General features: G+C 47.2%; 3 protein-coding genes across 3 annotated transcripts; all 3 read right to left on the reverse strand.

The window, feature by feature from the left end:
- Nucleotides 1-1,075: 1,075 nt before the first annotated feature.
- Nucleotides 1,076-3,379, reverse strand: HOXA5 (homeobox A5). Its single transcript, XM_071429942.1, has 2 exons — nt 2,818-3,379; nt 1,076-1,828 (listed from the first exon to the last, which is right to left on the reverse strand). Exons 1-2 carry the CDS (start codon nt 3,377-3,379, stop codon nt 1,578-1,580), a joined length of 813 nt encoding a protein of 270 aa, XP_071286043.1. The 3' UTR covers nt 1,076-1,577.
- Nucleotides 3,380-5,513: 2,134 nt separating this feature from the next.
- On the reverse strand, nt 5,514-7,560 carry HOXA6 (homeobox A6). The gene is made up of 2 exons (XM_071429943.1): nt 7,125-7,560; nt 5,514-5,780 (listed from the first exon to the last, which is right to left on the reverse strand). Exons 1-2 carry the CDS (start codon nt 7,558-7,560, stop codon nt 5,521-5,523), a joined length of 696 nt encoding a protein of 231 aa, XP_071286044.1. The 3' UTR covers nt 5,514-5,520.
- A 5,542-nt stretch (nt 7,561-13,102) lies between these two features.
- HOXA7 (homeobox A7) lies at nt 13,103-16,266 on the reverse strand. The gene is made up of 2 exons (XM_071429944.1): nt 15,891-16,266; nt 13,103-14,830 (listed from the first exon to the last, which is right to left on the reverse strand). The coding sequence occupies exons 1-2, from the start codon at nt 16,264-16,266 to the stop codon at nt 14,547-14,549; spliced, it is 660 nt and encodes a 219-aa protein (XP_071286045.1). The 3' UTR covers nt 13,103-14,546.
- Between the last annotated feature and the right edge of the window lie 4,913 nt (nt 16,267-21,179).

The raw sequence follows: 21,179 nt of genomic DNA on the forward strand, positions 1-21,179 counted from the left end.
GCCGGAACTGGGGCTTATAAAGTTTACTGTTTTATAACTTTTAAGGGAAGGCATCAATGTAACCAGTCAGTAAATGTGCAAATCTTTAGTTGCTCTTAGAAGCTCAGAAGAGTTAACCATTCAAGCTCTGATGGGGTAAGTAACATTACGTTTATAGCAAACTAATTCTAGCGAAGAAAACCAAAAATCTTTAAAGGGTGAAGAGTGGGAATGTGGCTAGAGAGGATTACTAATAGGCGCAGAGGGCTTGGACATGGCTGTCCTAAAATATATTTAATGAAACCACAGGAGAAATTCTAGAGCGATGCAAACACACCCTGGAATTCGCAGCGTATTTTAACAAAGCACATGTTTTGGGGTTTGGGTTGTGGGGTTTTTTGTTGGTTTTTTTTTTTTTTTTCCCTTTGGTTGTTTTTTTTTTTTTTTTTTTTTTTTTAATTTCAACCATCAGCAAACAGTTAACAGTTGATTCAGCCACAAAGGGTGTTGATTGTGATCCTGCGATGCAGCTTTCCACCTAGCGAGAAACAAGTAAGGAAGAACTTATGGTCAAACTTTCAATTAAAAATACTGGTAGTGGACAATTGCAGCATCCACCATATGCAACGTGCAGCAGGAGCCAGGTAAAATAGTACAACAAACTCTGCACGGGCTAATTTTTTTTTTTCTTTTTCAGAGGCAAATCAGGAAGCACAACTTCTTGCTTTGCACAAACCAGATCACAAAAACTTTACAATAGAAAGTTTATTTTTTTGTTGATTTCCAGTCAGGTTTTTTTAAAAACAAATAATAATTATAATAATAATTAAAAAAAAAAAAAAAGCTGATCACAGTTTGCTCAAACAGCCAGACTTTGACTATATTTGTAACTTTGTTCACAAAAAACATACATCACAGAAGCTGCGCTTAATAAGAGCCACTTCTAAGAGTTCGTGCAAAGAGTCATATACAAAGGCACAGCAAGGACATACTGCTTGGAATCACAGTTTTCGTCACAGATTCACTATTCACTACACGTAGGACAAGTTCAGTTGATTTCATCATTTCACCTCTACAACAGCATTAATTACACAGGAATTATATAGGTAGTTTGAATAAAAATATTTTTAACAGCTTGGAGCTATACAGACATTAACACTTGACCACACATGCACAGTTAAGCAGGTTGAGTGCAACACATAACATTTGTACTAAACCGGGGGAGGGTTTCCTTTCTCTCTCTCCTTTTTTTTTTAACTTCTTTTTTTTCCTTTTTGTTCTTTTTTGTTTAGTTTTGTTTTGTTTTAACAGTTACTTCAAGTAACACAGCTCGCTTCATATAAATAAGTTAAAACATCTATTATTTTTTTCAAGACAAAGCCATTCAAGACAAAGAAATGTACGATAAAAGCAGATCTACTTATACACGCGAGAGAATGGTAATAAACAGGCTCATGATTAAAAGATGAATAAGGGCGACAAGAACAGGGTTTCTTCACAGAAGTAACACAAGGAAGTTTTAGAAAGTCAACTTAGTACTGACATGAGACGACGCAGGGTCAGCTAATACTGCTCAGTACTTTTAATTGATCAAACGCTTAGGGACGGAATGCCCCTCCTGCAGCTGCCATGCTCATACTTTTCAGCTTATTATCCTTTTTCCATTTCATTCTCCTGTTTTGGAACCAGATCTTTATTTGTCTCTCTGAGAGGCAAAGAGCATGTGCTATTTCAATCCTTCTTCTGCGGGTCAGGTATCTATTGAAGTGAAATTCCTTTTCGAGCTCCAAGGTCTGATAGCGGGTGTAAGCAGTCCGAGCCCTTTTCCCTTCTGGTCCCCCTATGTTGTCTGGAAGAGAAAAGTACATGATTTAGATTCTCAGCAGCCTCTCGGAGCCTTCGTGTCTCATTGCAGCTACCAGCAACCAGGACCGTTATTCTCAGTCCTGCTTTGGTTTTGTTTCTGGTTTGGATAAACGCTCAACAAGTTTCCCCCTCCAGCCCCTCTTAGGAAAGGCTTGGGGGAGGGGGATTTGGTAGTCTCGGTAAGTTTTCGCTTGGATTTGCGATTCGATTTTTTATAATTTAATTTTTTTTCAGTTTCTTTTTTTTTTTTTTTTAATTTTTTGATAAGGTTAGTTCTCCCCCATGCCTCCCCCAGCTAAACTGATTTGGAGGATGTCTCTGCTGATAGCTGGGTTTTCAGAGCTGAGAGAGCAAAGCTGAAGCGTGCAGCCCTTTCCCACGGCTGAGCTGGGGAAGGCTCTGGGAGGCAGAGAGCCTCCGGCCGCTCTCCCAGCAGCGAGGGCAGGGCAGGTACCCGGGGCTGAAAGTTGCTTTGCTCCCCCGCTTTGCCCCTCGAGCCCTCTACCCCGAGTTTGGGGCGACTCGCCCTGCCCCCTCCCCCACGGCTTCCCAGCAGTGAAAACTGCCCTTCTCGCCCTTTCCTATTCTCTTTTTAATATGTCTAAGCAAAATAAATGGGGTCAGCCGCGCCGTTCCCACTGGAAGGTCCCCCATTCAGAGGAGAGCCGGGAGCAGCCTCTGCTCCCGATCTCCCTTCGGCAAGGCGCCTTCTACTCCCCCCGCCGGCGCTGGGAGCCAGGCGGGCGGTGTTTTCGGGGCCGAGAGGTTTTTTTTTTTTTCCTTTCGGGGGGGACTCGCCCAGAGAAGGGAGCGTGCTTCCCTGCGAGCAGAGTTGTGGTGTGCGGGGAGACTGCCCGCTCTCACGCCCTCCTCTCCCCCTCTCCCCGACCTTGCTCGGCGCAGCCACCCGGTTTACATTAAATCCTCCTTTTCCTCCAGAGAAATAAAGAAAGAACAGGGTATTTGCTTTACCATGACTTATGTGCAGTTTTCGCATCCAGGGGTAGATCTGGGGCTGTGAAGGCTGGGCTGTGCTTTGGTCGGTCGGGGCACTTGCCTGCTCGCTGCTTGCTGGAGTGTCTTCCTCAGTCCCAGACGAGGTGCCAACCCCGTCTCTGCTGATGTGCGTGTTGCTGCTGGAATTGGACGAAGTGCTGGTGGAGTTGGCGAGGGAGTTTTTCACCCCGTGGTGACTCTCGCTGACAGGCGAACCGGCCACGGCGGTGCAGGGCAGAGGGTCAGGGGGAGGCGAGTGGGAAGACGTCGCGGGCTGGTTGTACCTGGGCTCTGTCGAGGCAGAGGTGGTGTTGGCCGGGTAACTGCGGGGTCTCTCATTGGCACCAAAGTGAGTGGAAGCAGAGCGCCCGACGCTGAGGTCCATGCCATTGTAGCCGTATCCGTACCTGCCGGAGTGCATGCTGGCGGAGTCCCTGTATTGCTCGCTCACCGAGCTGTGATCTCCATAATTATGTAACTGGTAGTCCGGGCCATTTGGATAGCGACCGCAAAATGAGTTTACAAAATAAGAGCTCATTTGTTTTTTGATATGTGTGCTTGATTTGTGGCTCTTGGTCGTTTTGTGCGTCTATAGCACCCTTGCACAATTTATGATGAATTATGGAAATGACTGGGACATGTACTTGGTTCCCTCCTACGTAGGCACCCAAATATGGGGTACGGCTTCACATCACGTGCTTTTGTTGTCCAGTCGTAAATCCTGCCTGATGACCTCTAGAGGTAAACTCGTGCACTGGTGGGGGAGCTGGGAGGGCGCGGGCGGCCCGGGGCGCGCCTCCCGTGCGCGCCGCCGCCGCCGCCGCCCGCCCGTCCGCCGGCCTCCAGCGCCACCCGCTGGCGGCGCGGGGGATGGCGGCGGCTCCGCGGGGTCGGCCCGGGGTGACGGCCCCCGACGGCGGCGCGGAGCGGCGCGGAGAGGCGCGGAGCGGAGCGGGGCTCGCCGCCGCCGCCACCGGCACCGGCAGCGGCAGCGGCGGCGAGGCTGCGGGGCTGGCGGGCATTGCTCCTCCGAGCCGGGTGTGCAGAGAGCGCTCCGCTTTGTGCCTGCCTTGTCCTCCGTGCGGGGGCTTTTTTACACCGGTTCACAAATCCTATCGGATCCGTTCTCGGGTGCTGGCAAGGCTTATGTCCCTTCTACATATATATACATAGATTTATAATTTCCCCCACACTTATTCCCGTGCCGGAGCTTTCGAGAGGCAGCCGGGTCCTGCCGATGTGAAATGGCAGATATCTATTAAAGATGAATATCGTGCGGCGTTTTTTCCAACTAGGGGGTCAGATTCCAGGCGACTTTACGGCTGCCGTTATTTCATCGCCTCTCGGAGAGAAAAAAATCCTCTAAATGCGGTGGTGGCCATTTTGCATTATATTCTCCAGATCTGGCTTTTAAAACATTTAGAGTGGTAGCCCAAATTGTGCTGCCTTCCAAACAAAAGAGCCTCGATGCGTATACAAGTGCATTTGTACACAGCTTCACATGCACACTCATGCACACGCAATATAATATAGAGAGATATACATATATATTAATCAATATTTTTTCTGCGCTTATTTTACTTTTACAAATCTCGAAGTAGAAGCATTTTATGGCAGCTATTTTTCTTCAAAGTAGCAATTTATTTTTTTCCAGTGCTAAGTAATGCGAATGTGAATTAAGATACCGCAGAAGCAGGAAAGAAAACCCCTAAGTTAATAAGACCTTTTCTTCAAATAAGAAGGAGAGGAAGGAAGGGAGGGAGGAAGGAAGGAAGAAAGAAAGAGAGAAGGAAAGAAAGATAAAAGCAAAAAAGATCAATCTAAGCTCACGAAGCTCCAAGAAATGTAGTCCATAATTCAAAGCCCCTTCAGTGCAGAGCTGAGCTCACCAAAACCTTAGCGTAAGCTCAACGGGAACCACAGAAAATTGCCCGCTTCGAAACCTCTTCCCTCGCTTCCCCTGAAGTTTAACGCCGAGTTTTTACTTTAATTCTGTAGTGCAGATTAAGCAGTTTAGCGGCATTAAAAAAAAAACAACTCCCTGCAATTCATCTTTGCTTTAACTGAAAGTTTATACACGGGGATTTATACAACGTTTTTTAAAAGCAATTTTCTTCCTTTTGCTATTTAAATATCTTATACATAACTAAAACTTTTTTCTCCCCTGCGGATCATAAACTCCCAAACACAGAATAACGAGATGGCCCGCCGTAACGGGAGCTAGCAAAAACATAAACCAAATATTTTCTAAAATCTCTTCTCTTTCTACAATATAAGCATTTCTAATTAAAAAAAAAAAAAGATAAAAAATAATTTGCTTATCTTTTCTCACACAAGCACACCAGGGACACCCACACACTCACCCATTTGAGATGCTAATCTCAAACATTTAAAATTCTGGGCCAATTCTCTAATGCTTTAACCGACGCCATATACGCTTTAGGAAGGTGGTTACATACATACATGCCTGTAGCTCGAAAGCTGGGGCTTCCACATATATTAGAGTAAGTCACAGATGATTGCAAATATACATCTTTTAACCAAGCCTTTTGGGGATTAATAGACTGTGACAAACCTATAGGATTTCAGTAGCAGAAGGAACACAATGTAAATAATAATAATACTAATAGTAGTAGTAAGCGCTAAGGAAAGGCCTGGTAGCGTTTATTAAACGTGGTTCTACTCCCCTGACTTTTCCTCTGTTTCTTCGCTGCTGGGCTGTGTGGAATTTATGAATTTGTTTTCCTTTTTCCATTTCATCCGCCTGTTTTGAAACCATATTTTAATCTGGCGTTCAGTAAGGCAGAGAGCGTTTGCAATCTCAATACGTCGTCTTCGGGTTAAGTATCTGTTAAAATGAAATTCCTTCTCTAACTCTAGCGTTTGGTATCTGGTGTAAGTTTGCCTCCCTCGTCTCCCATGTGTTCCATATACTGTACCTGTAGAAGTAAAGACAAAACGATCGCATTGGACAGGGCCCACTGATTTCAGACCAGAAAGAGCGATTAGAATATTCTGCCTCCTTTTGCAGGCACAATCACGGGGAGTGGGGGAAGCTGCTCTGGTTTCCTGGAGGCTTTTTTTTTTCCTTTCTTTTTTTTTTTTTTTTTTTTTTTTTCTTTTTAAAATTCTCTCTTTTCCTTTTCTCCTGCCTGACGAGCTGTAAATGCAGATGTGCAGTGTGCTTACGGGGTAAGTGGGATACAAAGAGGCTTTAAGGTGGACCTGGGGAAGGTGCAGGAGGTGGCACGGTGCGAGTCGCTGGGCAGAGGCTGCTCTGTGCGCGCTGGGAGCCTGTGCGCACACACAGGCACAGGCACACGTGTGCTACCCGGGAAGCCTCACGCATGTTCTGTGCGTGTGTGTGTGCACGCACATGTGGCTGTGTTGACACAAACACACAGCCATTGCCATGGCTGGGACTGCAGAAGGTCTCTAAGTATAATTATAGACATCAGCTAAAGATCATAGAAGAGCGTTTTGCCATTTGCTCCGGAATTTATTGCTCTTGAATGCAAAGCAGCATCGGAATGGTCTTGCTAAAAGTTTAATTTTCAAAAAAAGGAGTGAGACCTACCCTGCTGCAAACATAAACTCGGGAGGATGGGAGAGAAGGCGAGTCATTAGCGAACACTTGAAGTAAACGTTTAAATTTGGGATTATAAAAAATAAATGTCACCCCAGTACAACCCTCCCACTCCACCCCCACCCTCCATTCCCCCAGCACCACTCCTGTACAGAATAGTTCAATTATGTGAAGTTCACTCCTAAGTCTGAAAAAATTCGCGATGCCATGGAAGTGCGCCCACGGCCCCAGAAACGTGCTCTCAATATCCAATACTCACAGGCTAATGAGCTGGGGGAGGGGGGCGAGGAGGAATGTACCACAAATGCTTTGGATCCTCAGTACAGAGGGCATATTCCATGCATCGCTCTCTGACAATGAGGAAGCAGAGCAGAGGCTTTGGGATGGCTTTAAGAGAGTGATAAAAGTGCTTTGTTCCTTTTTTTTTTTTTTCCCCTACTTTCCAAAGATTCCCCTGTAACTTTCACCAGTAAACCTACATACTGGGACCTTGGCCACCATTCCCTGGGTGCCAACGTGCCAGATCTAAACCTGCGAAGGTTTCATGTTACATATTGCCCTGCAGGAACCGTGTTTCTCCAGCAATCTGGACTTTATCTAGCCAAAAAAAAAAAAAAAAAAAAAAAAAAAAAAAAAAAAAAAAGAAACTTTTCCTTTTCCTCCCCTCTCCGCCCTTGACTGCACCGAGATGCCTTACCAGCGCAGGAGTTCATCCGCTGCATCCAGGGGTAAACAGGGCTCGTGTACTTCCGGTCGGTGCCTTCGTCATTTATAATTTTGGCTTGGCCGCCGCTGGTTTTGTACTGTTGATCGGGAGAAAAGTGCAGGTAGTCCCCGGGCCCCCTCTGTTTGCCACTGCCGGAAGGAGAGGCGCTACTAATGTCCTTGTCCGAATAAAAACAAGAGGCTCCGTACTCATAGGAAGCCCGACTGCAAGCAATGACGGTGTTGGACTGTTGGTAGAAACAAGGTGAGGTGTAAGTCTTGTCCTGCAGGCTGCTTGCCCCGTACGAAGCCGGAAAATGCCTGAGAGCATCATAGCCCGCCGGGTACAGGGGGATCTGCCCGAGGAAGGAGTCCTGGCCCCCGGGCAGGCTCCCCGGGAAAGTGGGATTCACAAAATAGGAACTCATTTGCTCTCCCCCTCTCCCGGACCGTGATTTGTTGTGTATTAGTACATCTGGCGATAACTATTAGGAGTCATCGAAGTGGTTTGTTTCTGGATGGCCGAGCGCCAAAAGCGACAGCAGAAAATAGGAGCAGCTGACGGCGGGGCGGCCAATGGGAGCGCGCGCGGCGCCCGCTCCCCCGGGGCCGCCGCCACCGCGCCGCCAACTTACCGGCAGCCCCGGCCCCGCCGCGCCGCCCCGCGCCCGCCGCGCTCCCCGCGCAGCCCGCGGGACCGGCCGCGCCCCCGCCGCGGCACCGCCCCCGCGCGGGAAAATAATCCAGTAATAATAATAACAACAACAGGAGCGGCGATAATTCCCGGCAGCGCGGGCGGTGCGAGAGCGGGCAGCGGGGACACCCCCCCGGCTGCCGGAGGGGTGGGGAGGGGGGCGCCCTTAAAAGTTGGAGGCCCCACGGCGAGGATTCGCGCAACCCCGTGGGAAGGGTGGGCGAGCCGCCCCCGGCGCTCCGGCGGAGGGAGGGAGGAGGGAGGGAAGGAGACGGCGGTGGAGGATGCTGCGAAGGGAAACTTTGGAGAGGAGGGAGCACGTGAAAGGGGGAGCGGAGCGCCGCGCAGCCTGGGGGGCGAGGGGGGGACCCGGCCTCTCTCCGTTTTGGCGTCGCGATGCCACAACTGCATCCAAGGATTTTTAAGCTATTCTAAAACGTATTTATTTATCCATTCAGTCGAAAATTGCCCCTCCACTAAGGCTTCCCTTCGGAGCTCAGGGAGCCCGCCCCAGCGCCGAATCCAGCTTTTGTGAGAGAGGCTAACGTGTCCTGCAGTGGAAGAGGTCTCGTATCTTAATGAACATCCCCAGCATTAGGAGGTTGGGGCGGTGGCCTTCTGGGGAGTGGGATTTTTGATTTGCACCAAGTGCCCGAGGAGGCCTCGGGAAGAGCCGCATGGGCTCCCGGCGCCCCCCGGCAGCCCAGATGAAGTTCCATGTGTCTGTTCTCCCCAAGTCTGCCCTCCTCCCGCCAGAGTAGAGCCGAGGGTATCAAACATTCAAATTCAAAAACGAGCCAGTAGGACTATTCCTAATTAATACAACCCCTCTAGTGACTCAGCGGAAGCCAATCGGTTTCGTTGTTGCTCGGAATAATTTGATTAAACGTAGATTTGTGTCTTTAAGAGGGGAAGAACAATACACGAAACAAACATTTCCACCTTCATTTTTCAATATGGCAGTTACCCCATAGCGGAAATATAATTCTTGGCCCAGGGCTCGGACAGTAACTGTTCTGATGAAATTCGCTGATGCGGGTTTAATTCAGCCGTAACCCTGCAGTTGCTGCAGATAACATGGGGTTGTTCATTCCAATATGTGTTTACTCATAATCCCTGCCCATTACAACAGATTGAATGGACTAATTTTAAACGCGCTCTGTCACGTAAAGTGACATTCGTACGAGCAGCGTTTCCTAAAGCAGCTTTCAAAGGACAGTTTTGTTGTTGTTGGGAGACTATTTGTCTCATTTCCGGGGGCAGATTACGATACCTATAAAACAGTAGTGAGTTAAAACATCGCTCCACAATAGTTTGTATTGTTTGCAGTCTCAGCTGGACTTTCACATTCAGATGTTGATTGCCTTCGGGTTTTTTTTCAACTTCCTTAACCTCTTCAGCCCAGCTAATCAACAAACACACCTGGTAGAATTACAGCTCACTAGCTGCATGCTTTGAGAGGTCATTTCAGAAACATGTATTTCCTGAAAAGCAGATTTCTCCGGAAAAATAAGGGGTTTTTTACTCGGTGAGAATAGAGTTTAAAAAGGAGGAAACTCCAGCAAGCAAGCACTCATACACAGCATGCTAAATGCGAAAAGGCTTTTAAAAGAGCATATTTTCGCCAGTAAGTCAGAACGAAAACGCACCATGAGAAAAAGAATACTCGGGACAAACAAACCCCACCGGCCTTACTTCCAAAAAGTTGTGGGCAGACGATCTTTTGTTTGAATCCACCACACGAAGACCAAAACAAATTTTAAAATAAAAATCTCTCCAGGCTTTGTTATATTTACATTTTGTAGCATGAACTACAGTCTGATTTTTCCCCTCCTCCATTTCTTTTTGTTTCTTTCCCGTTTTTCAAGTTACTGTTTGCGTCCAAACCAAGTTGTGAAAGCCCGATCGCAGGCAGCGAAAACATTTATTCGCCGATCCCATAACACGAAAAGGAATGAAATCTGCACGTTTGCCTGACTGGGTCGTGTTCGAGTAGTTACAGTGACAGCCAAGCAATCTGCACCGCAATCTCTGCTTCAGTCACATTCAGGCGTCCTTTCCGCTCCTCCCCCTACCCCAGAAAACCCCGAATCACAATAATCTGCTGCCCCCCAAGTCTGCGAGGAAATGTCCGGCCTGGACACATTTCACAGCAGTTTTCCTTCGCCATTCCCGCCCCCACTCTGAAAAGCAAAAAGAAAGCCAGTCGCTGCATTTTGCCACTGCAACAAAGTCACACTTTGCGGTACCTGTGTATTTCATACCTCGTTTATTTGTTTTCGTAATCCCACGCACCCCCAGCACCTCCTCCACAGAACATTCCGCCTTCCTCCTCCCGCCGCAAACGCGTCCGCGACCCCAGCCACTTTCGGATACAGGTGCGGGAGTAGTTACCCTCTTAAGCTTAAAAGCCTCCTTCTCTTCGTATATAAAACCACTTTCAAATCATCCTCGTGCTCGCCAGCGTCATCAAAACCAACCTTTAACTAATAGCTCCTAATCCAAACAGTTTGGGCAAGGCGGACCGTTGTTTAGACTGGCGGGGTACAGAGAGCCCGGCCGGGGGGACGCGGGCGGGTCCTCCCCAGCCGGCTCCCACCGTGGTAACTTGCAGTTGACACACACCGAGCTAGAATCGGAGGGGAAGGGGAGTGGGCAGAGCCGGTCCTGCCGGAATATTTTGCCCGGGGGCGAGCTCCGATACTCCCACAGAAAAAGGTAGGCCGCATTATTATTTTTTTTTTCCCCTCTTGGTCTTTTATTTGGGCTCCCCCGAGCAGCGCAGGCTGCCAGCGCTGCTGTTCCAGGGGCTGCGGGGGCCGCTCCGCTCGGCGCCCGCCTCCGCCGTCCCGCCACGCCGTGGCAGCACTGAGCACCCGCCACCGCAATAAATAATCCGGCGCTCACTGCAGCTCCAGTCCGGCGGATACCGCAATGCAATGCAAATCCAGCGCTTTATCAGCCCGGCGGCACAGCCGGAGCCGGGGCCGCCGTTTAAAGCCTTCCGAGCCGCTCTTTCGCCGTGAGGAGGCGGGAGCGGAGCCGGGCGGCAGCGGCGGGGGAGCCCGGGGGCGCCGTCCCCGGGTCCTCGCTGCCCCCCGCCGGCGCACACCGCGGGGCACCGGCCCGCCGGCCGCCGCTCCCCCGCCCCAGCGCCGCACCGTAACAGTCACAACAAGGAGAGAAAGGGGGGGGAAAGCTCCGTCTCCGGCGCTGAAATGGGTTCAGCCGCCGCCAAGCCCGCTCCGCGCACCCGAAGCGCGCAAGCCGCCCACGCCGCGAGCCGCCGGCAGCGGACCCACGGCGGGGCAAGGGATTTATGCAGGCAGCGCTCGATCTGATAAAGAAAATCTAAGCCACATTCGCGCCGTTTCCCCCCGTCTAGAAATAACCTCCCGGACATGGCAGAGAAGCTAGGAGACATTGTGCTGTTTGGCTGTTGTTTTCCTTTTTTTTTTTTTTTTTTTTTTTTTTTAAATAGTAAAAAAATAAATCACATCTAAATTTCTTCAACCGCAAATGAAATTTAAGCTAATGAGTTAATACTGCGAATTAATATTAAAAAATGTTTGGGGATATCACTTTTTTTCCCCCCCGTGCTGGGAAAAAAAAATCCCCTCCACTGATGCTGTAAAACTGAATTATTAGAAAATAACCTGAACGTCACAATATACCCCTGCCTAAGGCAAAAAGAAATCAACTTCGTGAAAAAAAAAATAAATCCACCGCTTCCTTGCTAAATCACATAAAACAAACATTTTATTTAGGCATATTTTTGCATGCACTGCCTAAGTTAAAATCAGCTGAGCTGCAGCCATCTCTATTTTTGGCCGGTAACATTTCCATTTGGTTTAATTGCACATGTCTAATATTTAAACGTATTAAACCATTTTTCCCTGCTTACAGTAGTGTCATATACATTTCTCACCTTTTAGGTTCTGGCTCACAGGAGCCCCTGCGACTTTGACAGCTGTCGCTTTGGCTGCACAGGAGACGAATCGCCCTCCTTTTGGTGCCAGAAGAAGCAGGAAATTAGCCAGGTTGCAAGTTGAAAATCTGCCACGCCAGTGCTTTGAATCCAATATGCCACACCTTCCAGCGGGGGAACTGGAAATTGCCATCCCGGATCTGTGTTCTAGGCGGCTGCTTATGCCGAACCTCAGCACACTTTGTTCACTATTGCCTTACAAAGAACAAATGAAATGGGGATTGAAAGCCAGAGAGATCCGAAGCAGGACAGAGCTCAGCAAAAGAATGCGGCTCTATTCTCGCAAGGGAAATTATAAAAAAGTTCATGTTCACGGTTACCATCCACATGACCGACAACGACCAATGGAAAAACCGAACAACTCATAAAGTTGTATTGCAAAGTTGTAAATTTTCATAAACAACAACGGATTTATGGCCTTTTCCTCATCACTAAGAAGAGGCAGGTCTTAGAGAGGCGCCATCTTACCACAGAGGCAGCCCTGGAGTTTTTTAAAAGACCTAGACTTTGTACTAATTTTATTAAAATAACAATTAGTGCGTTGACCAGGAACGGAGTGTAGTAGAGAAAAGGGAACTTCAGCGCAAATAATACTCCAGGTCTTACCTGTATTTACCCGGCCGAATAAAAGGACTTTTCAGGTTCGATTTTTTTTTTCTTTTAATTAGGAAAAAAAAAAGGTGGTGGTGGGGGGGTAATATTAGATCTCATTGATATTACGTGGTACCAGGCAAAAATAAGACGTTTTCTAAAGCGGGGCAGTTTTGCCCCATTTTCGTGCTACCGTGATGCCCCCTGGCCCCCGAAAGCCGCACACACAAACCACACATGTACCCCATCAGATCATTTACACTTGGAAGTTTCGTCTTTCACTTTCTGTTCATTACAAAATGTTCTTTCACTGCATGAGATTTCGACTTGATCGCCGATCGTCTGGACTGGGGTAATGACTGCAAGAGGACACGGGAACACGGTGGAAGGAAGCTCTCCCATAAAGAAGGCTTTCCGCTTTATTAATCAACAACGCTAGAGGAAAAAAATCACAAAGTCGAGATAGAGATATTGACTGATTCCTATCAATTCATCACCTTGGTGGTTTTTTTTTTCCCCTTCTGATTACCGAAAAAAAATGTTTAGGTGGTCTAATTTCTTTATTAGTCTATGTAATATATTTTTTGTTGTTTCCCTCGAACTGGTTCCTTAATAAAGAAACACATTTCATTGTCAACAAGCATATTTATTTTCTGTGTAACATAAAACACATTTATCGTGGGAGATAGTTGAACACGGTATCACTTCCAAAGAGAGTTCACAGACATTTTTTTTCCCACTTCCAATACTTACACGGCATATCCAAATGTTCACAACGAACACACCGAAACACATTGTAACATACAATTTGTGAATAAACTTTAGTCAAACCTTCAAGACGGATTTATACAGAGTTCTTAACAATACATCATGCTACAAAGTTTCCAAATTAATTACATACTTCCCAATTTATGACATGATCTTACAAATGAGGTTCAAGACGAATATAAATGACAAAAAAATTACAATATCTGCTATTGTAGGAAAATTCATGGTATTACATATTAACACGTTCAGATAATCAGGACAAATAGTTTGTGGATTTTTTTTTTAAGGTGGTTACATGATCATTTAAATTCACTTTTCAAAGAACACTTTCCGCTATATTAAGTAAGATCAATGTAGAATAAGAAAACGGCCTTTAGCAGAAGCAGCTGAAGGTAGAAGCCAACGGGAGATATTAAACCGCTTTGTACAATATTGGCGTGTGTTTGCTTCCTCTCTCGAAATAGCAAAGAATCGAGAACAAAGATATATTGCAGCATATGGTTTTCATTTATAATTGCTTTGGAATAAATATATTATTTTAAATTTAAATATATTCAGCCTTTTCGGTACCAAATTCTATACCAAAGCTATTGATGCGTGCTTTTTGAACGACTACACTTACATGTCTAAAAGCATTTCGCGATTCACATCAGTAATCTTGTAACATCCTTTTGACTACTAAAATACAGTATACTTTCGAAGATAGGTAGGCAGAGCAAGATATATAGGTAGGTAGTCTGGAAAATAGGTAGTACAAATAATTGCTGTAGATTGTAGTGGTTTGTGGAACATTTTCCCCCCCTTATTTGCTGTTTAACCTTTTGTTAATGTAGCTGTTACTTAAGATACTTTTCTAACAACAATTAAAAAAAAAAAGAAAACAAAAAGAGAAGTGCAGAGCTACTTATTCAAAATTAGGTAGTTTTTCTTAATGTCAGCCTAATGCACTTTTCCCCTTACACATGATTGGGACTATGGAGTCAGGTAGTTACTTCGGAAGGTCACGGTTTACTATCTGTGCAAGCAGCAGTTCTCCCACTGAAATGTCCCCTGAAGAAGCCCACCCAGGTTTGGGTTAATGGAGATTTAAAAAAACCAAGCTGATTGTAAGATGCTCTTAGGAGATATTACTGAAAGGTTCGGCATAGGGCAGGTTTGGGGAGTATGGGAGAGTGGAGAGAAGGCTGGAAGACCAGCCCAAGAAATGTTTTCATGTTTGCAAATGCTTGCTTTCAAGATGATAATTAAAGGGAACTGATTTCTTTTTTAATAAAAAGTCTCTCTTTTTTTTTTTCCTTCTCCTTTAAAGGGAGCTTTTCCAACTGTCATGTGCACACACTATTCTAAAAGATCACTTCCTCGAGTGGGACTCCTTAGTCTTCCTCCTCTTCGTCTTCTTCCACTTTCTCGACAGAGGCTGCTGCTGACGTGGGCTCATTGGGAGCCGGGGTGCTGGAGCTCTCCTCCTTGTGCTCCTTCTTCCACTTCATCCTCCGGTTTTGGAACCAGATTTTGATCTGCCTCTCCGTCAGGCAGAGGGCATGGGCGATCTCTATCCTTCGCCGCCGAGTCAGATAACGATTGAAGTGGAATTCCTTCTCCAGCTCCAGGGTCTGGTAGCGGGTGTAGGTCTGGCGCCCTCGCTTCCTATCTGGACCTGAAAACAGGCACACACACGGCCAGGAGTTAGACAAGAAGAGAAGTGGAAAGTTTTCTCTTTTTATTTTTCTTATTGATATTTTTAATAAATAAATAAATAAATAATTAAATAAATAAACAAGCATACAAGCAGAAAAGTGGCCGAGCCAGAGTGAACGATCCCCTTCTTCGACTTCCACCCGCCCCCCCACTTTGCCCTAACAAAGACATTTCAGCCACACGACCTGCCCTGCTCAGGCAGCGCAAAAATTAAGTTGCTCGAGACCTAGAAAAAGTGAAGAGAAAGCGTTCAGGAGAGGAGGTGGGGGAGGAAATTGCTTTTGGGAGGAGGAACTTTTCCCCCAGGCGATGTATTTCCCTAAAACCTTCCAGACTTTCACGTTTCGCAAGGGGAAATAAAAAGCTGGAAGGCTGGGCTGTATTTATTTTATTTTAATGTCGTGGGCTCCCCCCACCCATCCCGCCTGGATCGTAAACAATACATAGCATTTAGCTCCAGAAGAGAGCTCTCCTTTTTCACACACACACTCGTGCCCCAGTGCCCCCTCCCCCCTCCGTTTTCCTGTTTAGTACATTTCTATAGATTCTTATCTCCGTGGAAAGGGCAGGGGGGACGAGAGTGGCACGTCTCGGCAACGCGAGCTGGCAAAGTCCTCGACACGCCGTCCCTCGCTCCCGAACGCCTCTGTCCCCTCCGCCTCGCCCAGCGAGCGGGATTTTTTTTTTTTCCCAACTTCGACAAGAGGGTAGGGGAGACGCTTAATCCGTGGGGGCCCCGGGAGCCCGCAGCCAGCTCTCCGCTTTTTCATAGCAAACAGCGCAAATCAACTCAATGCTAAAAATTCCATAGCAAATGGAGTTAAATAAATTTACGAGGCTAGAACCCATTAATTGGGCAATAAAAAGTTTTATGATACTCATTTACATACAATGCCACGGGCTTTCTACGCAATGGCGCCTCGGCTATAATTAAAACCATAAAGGCTGTGCTGACAGTAATCCTGGCGACACGCTTTGCCTGGCTGCCACGGCTCCGAGCCCTCTCCGCTCGCCCCTACCTGAAGACCTCATCCAGGGGTATATCCGGAAATTAGGCTCAGCCTGGTTGTGCAGGTTGCTTTCCTCCGCTTTCTCACAGCTGGGTTTGGTTAGCTCATTGCAGAGGACGGGAATGTTCTGATCAAAAGAGGAACAATGCAGGTTGTAGGCATCAGAGCCCAGGCTGTATCCGGAAGAGAACGGGCTTTGATATATGGTACTGTTCACATTGTACAAGCCGGGCATGGAGGAGGCGAAGGCACCCGCGCCTGGTCCATAGCCGCTTCTCTGGGAGTTGCTTGCAAAGGAGCAAGAAGTAGGCTCCGCATTTTGGAAAAGAGAAGCCCCCGCCGTATATTTGCTAAAAAGCGCATTCACATAATACGAAGAGCTCATAATTTTGACCTGTGATTTGTTGTCCGGCAGGCTTCAGTGTCGGTTTTACGAGGTAGCGTGATATATGATAACATTACACCCCCAGATTTACACCAAACCCCATTTTCTTTTGGACCGAGCTGCCCGCAGCACGTGACCGGTCATGTGACGCCGCCCACCAATCCCCGCCCGCCTCACAGGTGGTGCCGGCCGGGGCCCGACGGTGCCCGGCCATGGACGGGCCGGGGCCGCCCGCCCGCCAGCGCCCTCAGCCGCCGCCCGCCCGGCCCCGGGGACACCGCGCCCCGCCCGGGCGCTGACGGACCGCGGGGCGCTGGGAGAAATCAGGTTTTAAAGCGTTAAATGTGTACGCGTGGAGTTATCTGTGTGCGCCAGGTTTAAAGGAGGTGGCTCCTCTCCGCCCCCCCCCCCCTCACCCCGCGTTGTTTGCGCGTTGTAATGGTAAGAAGCAGGCGGCCACCCTGCACAGGGTGTGCCAGGGCACCCCCGCCGGCCCCCCGGGGCTGCCGAGCCGCGGAAATCAAGGCGCTTCCCAGCAGCCATTCCCCGAGGGGGGGCGAAAATCACAGTTGCCCTCCCCGGGAAAATAAAGGAGGGAAAACACTGAAAAAACACTCCAAAAAACCCCAAACCCCCAAACAAACAACGACGTCCAACTAAACAAAAAACTCCCACCCAACAACAGGACGCACAAAAACCCCCTAGCACCCACTATGAATAATGGCCAAAAAAAAAAAAAAAAAAAAAAAAAAATTGAGGACTCAACTTTCTGAATGTCTCAGGAAGAAAATACAGAATAAACCGAAACTCTAGAGTTGAAGAAATCGCCTGCAAATGGCTTCAAATCGCCGCCGCCTCTTTCCTGCCCGAGTTACCTTTCCGCCCTACATACCTTGCAGTCCAGAGCGTTAGGCGGCAGCGGTACGCTCGCATGACGGGGAGAGTTGCTGCTTTTCTAAACACTGGGATCCCCAACAATGCGAATGGCTCTCCATTGAGGATGCTGCTCCGTGCCCTTCCTTTAAACGGATCGTAAAATGAGTTTCCTTCCCTCAGACAGGGAGTCCTAGTAAAGACAGCTTTTACTGCCTGCCTGTATTGCACATCATAAACTGGAAGAAGCACAATGGAATTGCCCCGGAAATTCTCCTTTCAATTATAGTTTGGTGCCCCGTGTACAAAGACTTTCTCACCAGTTAAAATTGTTCTTGCCGATATTTCGCACGGACCCTAAACTTTGTGGTTTGTAAACGTGGAGCACCCTATCCCCCCCTGCACACCTCCAACACCCACCCGCGCACCCTTTGGCACCCTTTATGCGTGGTTATTGCAGCCCCATGAGCACAGGTTACTGACAGAAGCAAGTCAATTCTTGAAATCAGCAGATCCCTGAGATACTGGTGCTTCGGAGCATGCAGATGTGGTGTATGTATGTAAATGCTTGCCAAGTGTTAAGTATGTGAAAACGCAGTTATTATTCGCAGGCATTAAGGGAGAAGCCGCCGAAAGAGCCCCTTCGGCTATTTCTTCCAATTCACCAATATTAGACAATATCCCTGCGGTCGCAATCGCGGTGCGGGAGCATGCCGGCAGAAGAGGCTGCTGGAAGGGAATAGAGGCCCAAGAACTTAAACGAATGCGATGCAAACAAAACGACGACCAAGAAGATCAAAGAGGCTGAAGTAGATGGCATTAGACCAATAAATTGCTCCTCTGGTGACAACATACCAAGATGCAAGAAAAAAGAAACAGCAAATATAACCAATGTCTAGACTTAAATATGGATAGCGTAGGACTAAATAGATTGTCTGGGTGGTTGGTTGCATTTCGAGCTCTCTGATTCTCTACAATTTGCACGTTTATGTATTTTTCTTTGCTTACGTGTGTTTGTCGCCGCCACGGTTTTTTAAAATGTATTTTGCTTGCAGCTTATTTTTCCCTGCCAGCCGTTTAGATTTATCAAAAAGCCTTCACTGAATAAATGCTAGAAGGACCCCTAGACATGGGTCCCTGCCACCTTGTTGACTTCCCCCACCCTCTGCGAGTTGGGCATAACGCTGCTTCTGAAACACCCTCTGAAATCTCCCGTTTTGTCGCTTACAGGATCAGGCTAGATTATCGTGCCTGTAAATCCGCTTTGCATTTGAATTTATTTTTTTTCTAATCGAGAAAGGGTGAACAGGCGCAGATTTCAAGGTTTTGGTCATGGTAATATTCTCGCACGCTTTAAAAAATAATCCTCTAGGATGGATTAATTGTATTTTTTTTTTCCTTGTAAGGTCTGGACTACCCCTCTTTGGCACTGAGCTTTCCGGGAAGTAAAATGTAGTGATAAAACGGTGCTCGTAAGTTATAAGCGACCTGGGAGCACTACATGATTATGGCTTGTGTACTAAGCAGTATCTTGATGTGGTTCATAGTAGAGAAGATTTTGCTGGTTTGGAATCTGTTCTCGCCATAATTTATCCACGATTATAATGGAACATGCTGTGCCAAGTTATTACTTAGTATGACGATGCATAAACACTTTTTAATTTCAATATAATTTTACTGCCCAAGGAAAAAAATAATTACTCATAATAAGTTTAGCAATGCCATTGTAGACAAACATTTGATAGGAAGGCTCTTGTTAGAAAGCAGGGAGTGGCTGTTGATCCTTATCCCTAGAAAGTATTAAATCTTTGAATCAGTGCGGGAAAAAAAAACTAGCTCACTACATTCCCAGTGCTGAATTTCGATATAGAGAGAATGGCTTTGATTTAAGGAAATGTAAGTAAGATGCAGAGAAAGTAGCTCTGTTACAGAGGACTATGCAGGGATTTGTTTAGTTGTCTGGCGTAAACTTACGAAATACAACGTTTATACTTCAGCCCATATTTTATGCTTCCTTTCCTCCTGCATTTATTTTCCTTCCAATTACTTTTTTCCCCCGTCTTTTTTGGCAATTGCCATCTGAAAATATTCCACAACTCCACACTAAGCCTCATTCTTAAGACGCGGGAGCCAACAAAAGCAAAGCGGCAAAAAAAAAAAAAAAAAAAAAAAAAAGGAAAAAAAAGAAAATAAAATAAAATAAAAAAAAGAAAACTATTTGAGGAAACAAAATAGACGGCGAGAACAAGTTAGGAATGACTTTGAGAGACATGTCAAGTTTGCAGAGCATCAGCCTTCTCACATCTGTGTAATATAATCACAACGGGTCCCACAGAGCTGAAATTGCTTCGGACACAAGCAGGGCTTTTTATTTGTATCAAAGACAGCTGTTGAAGAATTTCACCGGCCGGTAAATAATTTTCAAACTAGATTTTTGCAGCACTGCCGGTTCCCCGCACGGCTGTCTCAGCCGCGCGGAGCGGACAAGGGCATTGGAAAATCCATCGGTTGGCCCCAGAGCTCCAAGGGTGAAGATCTTCGGGCGCTCTCCTCCCAGGCTGAGCCGGGGAGACCCTCTTACATCCTGCCCGAACCCTTCAATTCCCCCTTTCTCCCAATATTTCATTTCACACCAGCCCTTCGGGAAATCAGGATACCCTGTTTGCAGGCTCGAAGCTTAAGCAGAGAAGAGGCAAAGGTTTGGGGCAAGGGAGAAAAGAAGGAGCTGGCAGTTGGGTGCCAGGGCTCAATCCGTCTCTACCACATAATAGGAAATGTCTCGGTATTTTGAGAATTAAAAATGCACAGTATGTCCTTGGTGCAGATCAAGCTTCACTTTCTCCACGAGTGCCCTGAGCGTGGCCAGGCGGCAAACGCCACCCTGACGGCGCCCGCTCGGCGGGACAAGGCGGGAAAAATCTCGGGGATAAAGGGGGGCAAAAAGCACCCTCAAACCCATCGGCCTTTGTCAAAACCACCTCAGCGCTCCCAAGCCCGGTTATGCTCCCATAAAGTCGACATTTTAGGAGCTGTCGGGAGGCGGCCGAGCGCTTGATGGCGGAGGGCGGCCGGGCTCCGTTTCGCGGGCTCACAGCGCCACCTGCCGCCGGTCGGCCGCCACTGCCGCGCCGCCGCCGCCCGGCCCGGCCCGGCGGGGCCCGCGCCCCGGCCCGCCAGCCCGCGGCAAGATAAATGTCCACCTCCCAGCCTGGATTTAAGCACGGGAAGGCCAATAAAAGGTTGTTATTTCCGCTCTCCCGCTTTATCTAAAACAGCCAGACAAAACAAATGAAAAGGCTTTTGTAGAAAATCTTAATTGTGGCTGGACAGTTGTAAACTCATTAAGAGCCGAATTCCAGACAGTTTGCAGACCCGTCATTTATTACACACTCTTAATGCTGATTCTTTGAAGTTGCCTCTGTCTGCAACAACAGAGGGCGTCCCAGCATCCCCAAATACTGGCTCGGGGATCAATTAGGGGGTTTTTTGTGTGTGTGCACGCCAGAACGGGCTCCCTTTTGCTAATTAGAACTCATCAAATCTTACCTCGGATTTATTTCCTTTTATTTTTTTTTAAGGTGAAGTCGAAAGCATTTTTTTTCTCCCGCGGTTCTGCACATCTGTAAACTTCTTGCCGACTCCCTAAGTTTTGTCTTCAGCCCTGCAGCGTTTTACACCCCATAAACGGTTACAGCAGTCATTTTCTTTTATTGCACCGTAGTATGGCTCTGAATTTTCCTAACAACAACTTCTGCCAAGACCATAAGCGTGTTCTGTCCTATTTTGCTTTCAATACATATACACACACACACACACACACACACACATATATATATATATGTATATATATATATATGTATATATGTGTAAAGGTACAAGAAGAATTTTATTGTTATTCGCCATATTTGCAAGCAAGGGTCTGTGTGGTGTAGAACTGTGCTGCGATTCATGTTATGGAGGATATCCACCGTGAGCAGTAAGATGTCCGCCCAAAACAAGGGTAAATTTCAGCAAGCTCATAGACTTTGCTATTTTCTTTT

Source organism: Agelaius tricolor, unplaced genomic scaffold (genome assembly GCF_023055355.1).
Source record: "Agelaius tricolor isolate 1412-34295 unplaced genomic scaffold, bAgeTri1.0.p SCAF_6, whole genome shotgun sequence".
In the NCBI taxonomy this organism is placed as follows: domain Eukaryota; kingdom Metazoa; phylum Chordata; class Aves; order Passeriformes; family Icteridae; genus Agelaius; species Agelaius tricolor.

Coding starts and splice junctions, on each gene's coding strand:
- HOXA5 (XM_071429942.1), bottom strand. CDS start 3,379: ATGAGCTCTTATTTTGTAAACTCATTTTGCGGTCGCTATCCAAATGGC. Junction 1,829..2,817: donor AAAACTGCACATAAGTCATG/GTAAAGCAAATA, acceptor TTTCTCTTCCAG/ACAACATAGGGGGACCAGAA.
- HOXA6 (XM_071429943.1), bottom strand. CDS start 7,560: ATGAGTTCCTATTTTGTGAATCCCACTTTCCCGGGGAGCCTGCCCGGG. Junction 5,781..7,124: donor GCGGATGAACTCCTGCGCTG/GTAAGGCATCTC, acceptor TTACTTCTACAG/GTACAGTATATGGAACACAT.
- HOXA7 (XM_071429944.1), bottom strand. CDS start 16,266: ATGAGCTCTTCGTATTATGTGAATGCGCTTTTTAGCAAATATACGGCG. Junction 14,831..15,890: donor CCCCTGGATGAGGTCTTCAG/GTAGGGGCGAGC, acceptor GCCTGTTTTCAG/GTCCAGATAGGAAGCGAGGG.